The sequence below is a fragment of the Hippocampus bargibanti genome, linkage group LG06 (assembly GCF_051943395.1).
Source record: "Hippocampus bargibanti isolate YZ-2025 linkage group LG06, ASM5194339v1, whole genome shotgun sequence".
NCBI classification, from domain to species: Eukaryota; Metazoa; Chordata; class Actinopteri; order Syngnathiformes; family Syngnathidae; genus Hippocampus; species Hippocampus bargibanti.
In genome coordinates, this window is record NC_142739.1 from 25,855,313 (window position 1) to 25,868,891 (window position 13,579).

Sequence of the window (13,579 nt, forward strand, 5' to 3'; positions counted from 1 at the left end):
ATTTTTTTTACACTATAAAATTGATGTATTAAATGTATTTTAAAGTAAATAAACATTTCAATCAATATTAAACTATTCAGTTATTTCAGATGAACACATCTTTCTAAGAAAATACTTTCATTTTCAATCAAATAATGTTATTTTAATCCATTCATTTTCAATTCATAAAACAATGAAAAATATGTAAATTTAACCTTTAACTCATTCACTGCCATTCCCGAACTTATTCGGAAATTGAAAATATGACATATGAACACATCTTTCTATTAAAAAAAAAAACTACTTTCATTTTCTATATAAACATTCTGTTATTTTAATCCATTCATTTTCAATTAATAAAATTGTGACGGTGAACACTGGCGCATGTGGCTGCCGCTGCTCACCCACAGAAAAACTGATCCTGTGACTGTAAAGTGACCTTGAGAGTTTTGAAAGGCGCTGATAAATGAAATTTATTATTATTATTATTATTATTATTATTATTAGTAGTAGTAGTAGTAGTAGTAGTAGTAGTAGTAGTAGTAGTAGTAGTATTGGATTGGATTGGATTTGCCTTTATTAGTCTCACAGTGGAGAAATTTACATTTCACAGCAGCAAAGTTATGAAAGAAATGAAAGTAGAAAAACAAAATACATGAGCTGCTGGAAAGTCAAAAGAACAAAAAAAACTAAATAACAAATAATCATTATTAGTATTATTGTTATTATTATTATTATTATTATTATTATTAAAGGCTTATCTTATGATTGTCAGCAGGTGTACCTCGCTCTAACGACGCTTTCGATTCCACCGTAGTGACATTCCGAATGGAGTACGAACTGTACAAGTGAACAACTAATTGCTGTGTTATTACATATCAACAATTCCAGCATCCGTTCCAACCTGTTGCGCAAGTTTCCGGAGAATTAAGTGCAAAAGGCTATCGAATCCATTTTGTCCTGTTGAATCCTTTTTTTTTTATCACATCATTGAAGAATATAGTTACCGTTGATCATTTTTTACGTGGTTATTATGAGAAAGTGTCTTTTCCAGCTTCTGGTTTTTCATGGAATTCCTCCTCAAAATGGCCGCCTCCAATATTATTATTATTATTATTATTATTATTATTATTATTATTATTATTATTATTATTATTATTATTATTTTATTAGTATTATTATCAATACATCAAAATATCAAATAAATATAGAAGAAGAAGATCAAATACATCTTTTTTTTTTTACATTTTTTTACATTTGCACTGAATGACTGTATTTTTTTCCAATGAGAACCCCCCAAAAAAAAGACAAAATGTATTTAACATTTACGGGGGGAACTCAGGCTGTCAATCAAAAGTGAGATGTGGGGTTGTTACTATTAAGCGTGTATGTATGTGTGAGTGAGTCTGTTCGAATGTACTCAAAATTACTCAAGGCTGAAACGCACACACACACACACACACACACATCGACTTAGCGGGGTAGAAAAGAGAGAGAGAGAGACAAAAGAGAAAAAAAAATGAAAAATTTGAATTGAGCAACATGTGGTGGGCGGAGCACGCAAAAGCCCACAAGGGTTTTTTTTTAATGTCCCCCCCCCCCCTTTTTTTTTTTCTTTCTTAGTGACGTCACATTTGCGCACTTCTTTTTCTCCTTGAGCAGCACCTGCGTTTGCGTCCATGTGTCAGTCCGTCGCCACAAAAAACGCCAAACACATCTGGCTCACCCGGCCTCCACTTCTTCCTCTTTTCCTTCTTCTTTACCTCCTTCTTTCCTCTTCTTTTCACATGTAGTCTCCCATCTCGCGTTGTACATCCTCCAAGATCTTGGTCCACGTATTTTTTTTGTCATTTTTGTGTTGATTTTTACAGGCTGCGTGTTGTCTTTGGTGCGGAGGAAAATTGCTCTTTTGATGAGGATGACCTTCAACCCCCTTCTCGCCCTTCAATGGGCGCCCCTTCACCCGGGGTAAGTGGCAACATTTTTTTTTTTTTTTTTTCATATCCACCCAGTAGGATCTCTCAGTACATTTGACAAAGCAACAAGAAAAGAAAATTCCTAGCGCTCGTCGCTAAGACGCTATATTGGCACCGTCTCATGAGATCCACTTCACACAACAGAGGTAAATAAGTCTTTTTTTGGGGGCGTGGGGAGCTTCCAAAATATTCTAAATAACCACCACCTGCAACGGTCAACTTGCGATGGCCCCATTATTACCTCCTCCAAGGCCAATTTGTGCATTTCAGCTCCTAAGATGGTGCAAGGGGTGTGCTTAATGAAGTGGCTAAGGCTGCGTTCAAGGCCGGTGGGACGTTTGTGTTTCTCAAAGTGTTTCCGCCCACACCGAACATCCTTGGGCTCAACGCAAGTGCTCCTAAATGGGACACTTCGTCACATACACCTTAACTCATTCACTGCCAGATTTTTGTGCAATAATAATCATAATAATTATAATAATAATAATTGGATTGGATGTAGCCTTATTCGTCTCGCAGTGGAGAAATTTACATTTCACAGCAGCAAAGTTATGAAAGGAAGAGGAAAGGAAAGAAAGAAGTAAAAAAACAAAATACAGCAACTATTAATTTAATAATAATAATAATAATAATAATAATAATAATTAATAATACATTTCATTTATAAGCGCCTTTCAAAACTCTCAAGGTCACTTTACAGTCACGGGATAATTTTATGCAATAATAATAATAATAGTAATACATTTCATTTATAAAAATGTGTCCACTACAGTGCCAGGGTTTTTGTCATTGTCACTCGAATTCCAGGACCCACTGAATATTAAGTTTTAGGACTACATAAATATTCAAACCAGCGTTAGAAACCTTAGACTCTCTTCTTTTATCAGAAAAAAAAAATCCTAAATGATATGGGTCTGGAGTTATATGAGCTTGAAATGGGGGTGGCTGTATGTAATACAATACAATACAATACATATTTGATTTATACAGTGCTTTAACAACAGCTGAAGCTGGAACAAAATGCTAACATGGAATAAAAGGGAAAGAAAAAAAAATTTGCCAGAGGCCATGGCCAGCGCTTTATCGGCACCCAAATAAGAAAAAAACAAAACTTTTACAATTTTTATTTTTACTATTTGTAATTGTATTTTATTTATAATGGTATCTATGCTTGTTTGTGACTGTAAAGTGTCCTTGAGAGCTTTGAAAGTCGCTTAAAATAAAATGTATTATTATAAAACCCGATCAAATTTGGGAATGACACTCAAAGTCCTATTTTCAATTCCCGAATGAAATTTGTGAATAAGTGAATCATCTCATATAATGATTTTGATTGACACTTGAATCTCTGAAATACAGTAAAGTCTCGTTATATCGATATCGGATATAGCGATAGTCCCGGTTATATCGATATTTTTTCGGACTCCCGGATATATCGATAGTCCCGGTTATATCGATATTTTTTCGGACTCCCTTGAATATCGATATAACGAGACTTTACTGTAATCTTTTAATGAAATAATTGATTTGTTCATAAACTAACCATTTCTACCATCTCATTGGACGAGGAAGGGGGGTACCTAATGAACTGGCCTGGCGACTGAGACGTCAAGTCGTTGGCTTCTTAGTATGTTGGCCACCGGACACTTCATTAGGTGCACCTAATCCTCCCCCGGTCTCATGGCAATCATTTCGAGCCGTTGCAGAAACCCGATGAGATTGGTACAGGCGTGCCTTCCGATGGCACCCGTCGACTTGGCATGTAATACGCTGCATCCATCACTTGAACGCGTGCGAGCATTAACAAGAATGGCAGAGAGCCAAGCAGCTACCCGGCTTGCTCCTCGTCTTCACCGCTGTTAATATAGACATTTTTTTTTTTTATTCTCCTTCAATTATTGATCATAATTGAGCGTTTTTGTCCACTTGTGGAGTGAATTTGTCAACAGGTGGCAGTTCCTGTGGAGAATAAGTTCACTGACAAACAGTGGTTGCTGCTATTTAACAGCGAGTTGGACTTCATATGATGCAATTTCCAAGATAGCAGTTCAAAAGGAAAATAGGAAATGGTTTCAATTTTACAAAAGGCTCACCGCTCGTCGACTATTGATGTATAAACGTTCACTGAACCCTTCACTAGTGAAAAATAAACATTGGATTTATTTTTAATTTGACGTTTTTTTACAAATTTTAAATATTTTTTAATATGTATACATATATATGCGTGTGTGTATGTGTGCGTGTGCGTGTGCGTGTGTGTGTGTGTGTGTGTGTGTGTGTGTGTGTGTGTGTGTGTGTGTGTGTGTGTGTGTGTGTGTGTGTGATAGATAGATAGATAGATAGATAGATAGATAGATAGATAGATAGATAGATAGATAGATAGATAGATAGATAGATAGATAGATAGATAGATAGAGAGACCAAGATAGCTAGCTTGCTAGATATATATATATATATATATATATATATATATAGATAGATAGATAGATAGATAGATAGATAGATAGATAGATAGATAGATAGATAGATAGATAGATAGATAGATAGATAGATAGATAGATAGATTGCTAGATATATAGATAGATAGATAGATAGATAGATAGATAGATAGATAGATAGATAGATAGATAGATAGATAGATAGATACCAAGATAGCTAGCTTGCTAGATATAAATATATAGAGATAGATAGATAGATAGATAGATAGATAGATAGATAGATAGATAGATAGATAGATAGATAGATAGATAGATAGATAGATAGATAGATAGATAGATACCAAGATAGCTAGCTTGCTAGATATATATATATAAAGAGAGATAGATAGATAGATAGATAGATAGATAGATAGATAGATAGATAGATAGATAGATAGATAGATAGATAGATAGATAGATAGATAGATAGATACCAAGATAGCTAGCTTGCTAGATATATATATATAGATAGATAGATAGATAGATAGATAGATAGATAGATAGATAGATAGATAGATAGATAGATAGATAGATAGATAGATAGATAGATAGATAGATTGCTAGATAGATAGATAGATAGATAGATAGATAGATAGATAGATAGATAGATAGATAGATAGATAGATAGATAGATAGATAGATAGATAGATACCAAGATAGCTAGCTTGCTAGATATATATATATATAGAGAGATAGATAGATAGATAGATAGATAGATAGATAGATAGATAGATAGATAGATAGATAGATAGATAGATAGATAGATAGATAGATAGATAGATAGATAGATAGATAGATAGATAGATAGATAGATACCAAGATAGATAGATAGATACCAAGATAGCTAGCTTGCTAGATATATATAGATAGATAGATAGATAGATAGATAGATAGATAGATAGATAGATAGATAGATAGATAGATAGATAGATAGATAGATAGATAGATAGATAGATAGATAGATAGATAGATAGATAGATAGATAGATAGATACCAAGATAGCTAGCTTGCTAGATATATATATATAAAGAGAGATAGATAGATAGATAGATAGATAGATAGATAGATAGATAGATAGATAGATAGATAGATAGATAGATAGATAGATAGATAGATAGATAGATAGATAGATAGATAGATAGATAGATAGATAGATAGATAGATACCAAGATAGCTAGCTTGCTAGATATATATAGATAGATAGATAGATAGATAGATAGATAGATAGATAGATAGATAGATAGATAGATAGATAGATAGATAGATAGATAGATAGATAGATTTTGTTTTAATTGTATCATGTACTATCACAACAGTCACACGGTGACAACTGAGCCAACTACATTTCCTGCAGCACTGATTGGACAAGAAATGTCGTGTTCATCTTCAGCCAATGATGGCCAAGCGGACGTGTCGTAACTAAGTGTAATTTTTAAAGTAAGTGCTTACTTGGATGTAAAAAAAAAATCATATTTCATCGTTAAAAATCATCACTTGTGAAATACAGTAAAGTCTCGTTATATCGATATTCTCGGGAGTCCGAAAAAATATCGATATAACCGGGACTATCGATATATCCGACCCTGCGCGCATGTAATTTTCTCCTTGCGGTCATAGAAATAGTATCGTAATAAGCGGTACTATCGATATAACCGATATCGATATAATGAGACTTTACTGTATCTGTCGTGGGATTGTAAACGGCATACATGCATGATGTATTGAATAACAGCCTCTTCCCTTATTCGCACTAATGTGCATTTGTAATCAAGCATGGTGAAATATTATATTGCTGGATTCAAATACAACCCCCCGTTATGGTGACATCACATATTTTATGATACTAAACCAAAAGCGGGAGAGAGGCTGTTGAAAGGCGAATTTTCAACGAGACAGTGGAAGACCTCGGTCTCGCGTCCAGCGGCGGCGTGGAAGACTAGTGATTTTGTTGTTTTGTCTCAGAAAGGACAGCAAATCATTGTCTCCCGCACCGCTATCGTGGAGACAACACCAGCCCCAACATCATTTTCATCAGGTTTTTACTACTTTTTTTTTTCATTTCGGATCAATAAAAATATGGAGCCCGCCTGCCTATTGATCCACTGGCGACACTTGTTTGTGCTAATTGTGGTTTTTCTTTTGTTGTGCTTTTTATACGTGCACGTATTACACAACTTTGAAATGATTTGGATTTTTTGTCCTTTTTTAATAGCAACAAAAATGCATGGGGGAGGGCCGAGGTTAGTCCATGAATAGTGAAAATCCATCAATAACTAACAGCCATTATAAGTGCATTGAACAATTATTTTTATTATTATTATTATTATTTGATTCTTAATATTATTATTGTTATTCTATTTTTCTTTTTGGGGGTGCTTACATTTTTTGGGGGGGGCTTGCTGTGTGTTCTCAAATGTACTTTTTTATTGCTCTCTAGGTACAGTGTTGCCATAGAAAATCCTTACTGCATTTTTATTTATTGTTTTCTCATATTAATAACAATAAATTATATTTGTACTTATAGTTACGATGCTTTTGTCATTATTTCTTCAGTAAAATATGTGTAACATCCTGAATTGTCTTGGCAGGTACAAGTTTACCCAGTGGCGGTGTCGTGCATGTCACTCCTAGGCCTTCAATAGTGCTATGTCAGCTGCAAGTGTAGTGTGATATTAGTTCACGTCCACCAGAGGGTGCCGTTAACCAGGAAATAACTGGTGACTTGGAGACACTTAACAAATACTGTCATTAAATTCATGATAACTTCATAAAATTGCAATATTATTTGCTATTTTTGCTAGCTTCGGAACTGTCCAACCTTAATGATGTCCAGCTAATATAGAAAAGTCCGGTCCGCCTTGAGAATGGCTTTAATAGTAAACTCGTACTCGTTCAGCCATTGTGGGTTGACAAAAATCGCGATTAAATCAACACAACAATATATTTTCTAATGCAGCTTGCTACAGATACGGTGTGCTAGCTCTGGCCAGTATGCACTTATCAGTAGCGGCTAGTGATACTATGATTGGCCAATCATAATTTGCGAAAACTAACATTGCCAGCGCCTTTGGGTTGCCAGCTCGAAATTTGATTGGTGAAAGCAACAAATTCATCGACATTTATTTTATACTCTAGGGCACAGGTGTCAAAGTCAAGGCCCGCGGGCCAAATCCGGCCCGCCACATCATTTTTTTTGGCCCGCGAAAGCAAATCAAACTTGTTAAATTGTATGATGATTGCTGAAATCTGAGCCAAAATTTCATATTTTTGGATGTCAACCGCAATAAAAGTCATTATTCTTGACTTCTGATTTGAAAACGAGTTGTTCATTAATTTGCTGCGTGCTCTATATGTAATATTTGAAGGGATTTAAACATTCTAATGGGTTCCCCAAATTCATAACGGCCCTCGAGAGGAAACCATAACTACAATGTGGCCCGCGGCAAAAAATGACTTTGACACCCCTGCTCTAGGGCCTGCAGAACTGATTGTGAAGGCGTCCAGGTAGATTTCTGACCCTGGTCACAAATGATGGCTGAAATGTGATTGGTTAAATGCTTAAATACGGAATGTAAGTAAAGGAAGCTGAAAGACAATTTGGAATTATTTAATAAGAATTCATGGACAAAATATAATTCAACATTAGTGTATGATTCAGATATTTTTAGGCTACCAAAAAAGGCCTTGCAGGCCCTGACGGCCCACCACTGGGTTTACCTAATGAATTGTCCCATTGATTGTACACTTCTATTGGATGATCTCAAGAGTGACAATAGTGAATTTCATGACTGCTGTGTTGGTTGTTGTGGGGCGAGGTGGGGGAGCGGGGTGATGATAATCGTCCAAATGTGAGTCAGGGTTCTTCCTGGACTTAACGGTACCTAGTGTTGGCAGGTCGGGGACTTTTACAGTTCCCAGAGGACAAGTGAATCACTGCTAATCAGCAAGCCGTCACCACTACAAACGTGACCTGATGACCTCTCTGGTGGTCCGAGTGCAATCATCCTGTTGGCTCAACCTTGATGTTTGGTTGTTGACATGGGACTTACTCTAAGTCCACTTTGTGTGTATAAGTGTGTATGTGTGTGTGGTTGACAACCTCGATGAGTCTTTTGAGACCTCATTTGGCCATATTATTAATTCATCGCACACTCACCAGAAAATTGGATACAGCAAAGGTTCGCTGTAAATCAGATGGCTGATACTGTTTGTGTGTGTTGCTGCACTCTGGTGTGAAGTTACTGAAGTGAGACGAGGGAGTGTGCAATGAGTGAATTACAGTAAAGTCTCATTATATCGATATTGGTTATATCGATAGTACTGCTTATTACGATACTATTTCTATGAACGCAAGGAGAAAATTTACATGCCGCAGGATCGGATATATCGATAGTCCGGTTATATCGATATTTTTTCCGGCTCCCGAGAATATCGATATAACGAGACTTTACTGTATTTCGAATGCAAAAATAAAATGTCACAATATAAAATGAAACATGGGATATCCAGCCAGCTGAGAATTCAAAACTGCTGCTGAAATAAAAACAATGTCACCTTGTGTGATTCATTCGTCTCATTCAGTTATCCTCAAACTTTTTTTTAACCACATCCAACACGTGTACAGTATATGGAAACGGATAAATGAGTCACACTAAATTATCGAAATTTGAAATTTTCTCATTGAGGGAGACGATTGTGATGATGTGATGCAAGTCTAAATCCTTAAAATATCATAAGTGATCGACAGCAGTAGAACAAATGGAATCATCGATCAGTCGGTTGAACCACTGCGTCCATTTATGATGGCAGACTGCTTCCTGCTGGAATGAAATTATATTACATCCAGTCACTTTGGGATGCGTCTATTTAACAGACTTGTACATATGAATTATACGATGAAATCACGTTTTGTCTTAATTATTATACGACATTTTTATTTATTTGTTTTTAAATTCAATTACAAAATATATACGGCCCATGTTTAGAAATATTGGTCGCAATTATATTTAAGTATATCTACAGTTCGCTGACGAAGCCTCTTGGATATGAGGCGAAACGTCCGAAACCTTCAAATTTGTACAGATGACGGCTGAAGAAACCTTCTCATCGATGGACCACTCCTGTACGACTGAGAGCTTACACAGACGTTAAGTATATATATCAAACCGCTTTATCCAACGGGGCAATTCCAAAATAAAAGAGTCACTTTGTAGACATCCACAGAAAAGAACGTTTATTTCACATCGATCTTCTTTTTTTCCTTTCGGCTTTTCGCTTCAAGGGGTCGCCACAGCAAATCAGTGTCCTCCATCTTTAGAGGTTTGATCCGCATGTTTGTTTTGGCCAAGCTTTTACGTCAGATGCCCTTCCTGACACAACCCTCTGTATTTATCCGGGCTTGGGACCGGCACAAGAAAACTTATGTCCCTTTGTGGCTACAGAAAAAGTAACTCGCTCAGTAAAAGGCGATGACTTTTTTAAAACGGAAAGACGCCTATGACGTCTCCCAAAACGTCACAGTGCGCATGCTCATTGCCTCTCTCCCAAGACGCCACTTGGTGTCCTCCAAAGCGCATGCGCATTGACTCTCCCGTCGCTACACCACTCTCAGTCAACATGGCGGACGTTTTGGAGCTTCATGAAGCTGGCGGCGAGGATTTTCCTATGGATGAGGATGGTGAGAGTAGCTTTTGGATTTCTGCGTGGCCCCGAGAGGGGAGTAAATCATTCGTCGATCGGTACGTTAATATGTAGGTGTTGGGTCGCGAAAAGTAGCCGAGAATGAAAAAAGGACACGTCGAAGCCACGATGGTGGCATTGAGCTAACATGCTAAAATGCTAACAACGCGCCGCCGACTTTTCATTCAAAACTCCCTGGCTCGGCCACACTTTTTATTCATTGGTTCGACAAAAGGAGAATATGATTAAATGTTATAGAAGTTCGGCTTTATTAAGAGCGAACATATGAATCACAGTAAGTTAACGTAAAAGTGTTACGTTTACATCCCCAGAAAGCATCCACAAGCTGAAGGAGAAAGCTAAGAAGAGGAAAGGACGAGGTTTCGTCTCTGGTGAGGAAGCACTTCTAGCTGACAGTCATGCAGTTGTTTTGGAATGAGTGCTCATACTTGTGTTTGTAGATGACGGCACCAGGTCCCGCATGAAAGAAGATTATGACACGGTGGAGCAGGATGGAGATGAGCCAGGCCCTCAGCGATGTGAGTGCTTTTGGGTTAGAATAACAAAAACCGGATTTCAAAGATCTCACAACTGCTGTGATCAATTTGCTAACAGAAGGCAAAGCAATGAGGTTGAATCAACTGCTAAATTGCCAGTAGTGGTTGATAAATGGGATATTTTTACCCCAAACAATAACGGGTTACAGATTGTCTTAAATTGTGAAAAATATTACACTTGTGCACTAGCCGTGGAAGGGTGGATTCTATTTGTAACCGGCGTCCACGAGGAGGCCACAGAGGAGGACATCCACGACAAGTTCTCCGAGTTTGGTGAGATCAAGAACCTGCACCTCAACTTGGATCGTAGGACAGGATATCTCAAGGTGAGACTACTTGTGGCTGCCTTTCCAGCAGCTCCTGTATTTTGTTTTTCTACTTCTTTCTTTCCTTTCCTCTTCCTTTCATATATTTGCTGCTGTGAAATGTAAATTTCTCCACTGCGAGACAAATCAAGGTACATCCAATCCAATTGTTCATTTGTCATTTCCGTCTGACCTCCTGTTTGTATGATAACTTTTATAGATTTTAAGTCAATTTAAATTCTCCTTTGTGGTTTTTGTCAATACAATGTCAGTCAACAGTCAAATTTAAGAAAAATGTTTCAGAGTGGACTTCAATTTTCAAACGTAAGATGGCAGCGTATTTCGTAAACAATCCAACATGGCCTCTGATATGTCAGTGTGGCCTCACTGCTAAACTTTTGATCATTGTGGAAGTCATCCACAGCTAATTCCTAACGGCAGTGATACCTCGGCTTACAAACGCTTTAGCTCACGAACTTTTCCCCTTACGAACGTTAAATTCGCGAGAATATAATCTTGGCATACAAACTATATTTCGGCAAACACACGGAGCGCCACACCGAGTGATGTGGTATTCCAGAACGAGTCAGTTCTTGGAGCTCATAACATGGAGCTGAAAATGGCAGCCGGCTTTTTTTCCCCTCTATTCCCCGCCCCCAGTTTTCGGTTCGATTGGTCAAGATCTGTGGTAGAGGAGGGAGGAAACGCACGCACCAGGACACGCAGCAGTGAGCGGGGGACGGCGTTACAGAAACACACACACAAAAGGGAGACGACAGAGCTTGAAACAAAAAATAAAAGTTGAAAGCATGGACAGAAAACACAGTGAAATTTGGACTCGTTTCAACTTTAATAGTTCAAAGGCCAAGTGTAGACTGCAAGGTTGAAGTTCCCATCAATCAGGCTCCACAAATAACCCGCACTAGCCATCAGTTCAATTTGAAATGAAAAGAAAAGCAAGGGAACCAGCTATTAATGTTTCTAGTGTGTCTGCCTGCAACTGTTGCTGTTGCAATATCACAACTTCTAAGATGTACGACCCAAAGCTCCTTGAGACACTATGCAAAAAGCTATCCATTCTATCAAGCCATCAACGACCATCACAAAGGTAAATAAAATGACTTTATTATACAGTATAGTTTATTTCTTTAATTACAATATGATAGCACATTTATTACACATAAAATAAGGTATATTGTGTGTAGTTTTAAGGCTTATTTAGTTGAAAATTATTGTTTATAGGGACCTGGGAACGGATTGTTTTCATTTTAGTGATTTCCTATGGGGAATTAATGTTTGGAATACACACCTTTCACCTTACACACACTTTCTGGGAACCAATTACGTTCGTAAGCCAAGGTATCACTGTATATGTTTTTTTTTATTAAAGTTTGTAAACAATATGTATTTTTGTGTTAGTTTGAAGGATAACTGCTGTATACTATCGTCAGGGTTACGCTCTCGTGGAGTACGAGACCTACAAAGAGGCGCAGGCCGCCATGGAGGGCCTCAATGCGCAAGACATGATGGGCCAGCCCATCAGCGTGGACTGGGGCTTTGTCCGTGGACCCCCCAAGAGCAGACGCAGGTCAGTCTTGACTACGACCGGCCGGGCCCTTGCGCAAACACGCCGGGCCCCGTTTTGCTAATCCACGCGTGTTCTTTTTAGGACTGGGGGGCGGCGACGTAGCCGAAGTCCTGACAGGAGACGGCGTTAAATAAGCAAATTGGCGGCGTGCTAAAAGGATGATAGCAACTTTGCGAAAAATTTCTCTCCCTTTTTCTTTTTGTATACAATTTGCGGGTTAGTATCGTCCCTAGAAATCTGATAACATTTTTATTTCCATTTTATTGTAAGTGCTTTTGTTTTGTGTGACTTACAAAAAACATTAAAGTTTTAAAAAGGACAAAGATTTTTTTTTTGAATCATTGTGCACACGCGTATTTATGGTTCCTTGGAATCTGGGTCTATTTTATAATAATAATAACAATACCTTTCATTTATAAGCGCCTTTCAAAACTCTCAAGGTCACTTTACAGTCACAGGATATTTTTTTCTGTGGGTGAGCAGCGGCAGCCACACGCACCATCGTTCACTCAACACGGAAGTAACTCAAATAGATAGAAAGCTAGCCAGCGAGCTAATTGATAGCCAATAGCCAGCGAGCTAGATAGGTAGCCAGTGAGCTAGATAGCTATATAGCTAGTCCGATAGCTAATAGATAACTAGCCGGCTAGCCAATATAGCTAGCTAAAGATTTTTTTTAGCTAGCTTTTTGCCTTTCATTTTATTAGTACTTGGATATTTTAAATGCAATTTTATTGGATGCTTTGTGTTTTCATAAGTTTACCTAATAATAGTAATAATACATTTTATTTATAAATGCCATTCAAAACTCTCGAGGACACTTTACAGTCACAGGATATTTTTTTCTACGGGTGAGTAGCGGCAGCCACATGTGCCAGCGTTCACTCAACCCGGAAGTAACAAAGTAAAACAAAAAAAACAATGATATGTCAACACAAAGTAAAATGTAAATTTCTCCACTGTGAGACTAATAAAGGCATATCCAATCCAAAGCACAAAATATTGTTTTTTTAGAGTA

The 13,579-nt window shown here is 37.4% G+C and overlaps 1 protein-coding gene across 1 annotated transcript; it reads left to right on the top strand.

Annotated features, from left to right (window-relative positions):
• Positions 1-9,991: 9,991 nt before the first annotated feature.
• On the top strand, positions 9,992-12,892 carry rbm8a (RNA binding motif protein 8A). The gene is made up of 6 exons (XM_088998407.1): positions 9,992-10,109; positions 10,444-10,503; positions 10,573-10,650; positions 10,858-10,994; positions 12,425-12,561; positions 12,643-12,892. The coding sequence occupies exons 1-6, from the start codon at positions 10,007-10,009 to the stop codon at positions 12,689-12,691; spliced, it is 564 nt and encodes a 187-aa protein (XP_088854533.1). The 5' UTR covers positions 9,992-10,006; the 3' UTR covers positions 12,692-12,892.
• The last annotated feature ends 687 nt before the right edge of the window (positions 12,893-13,579 follow it).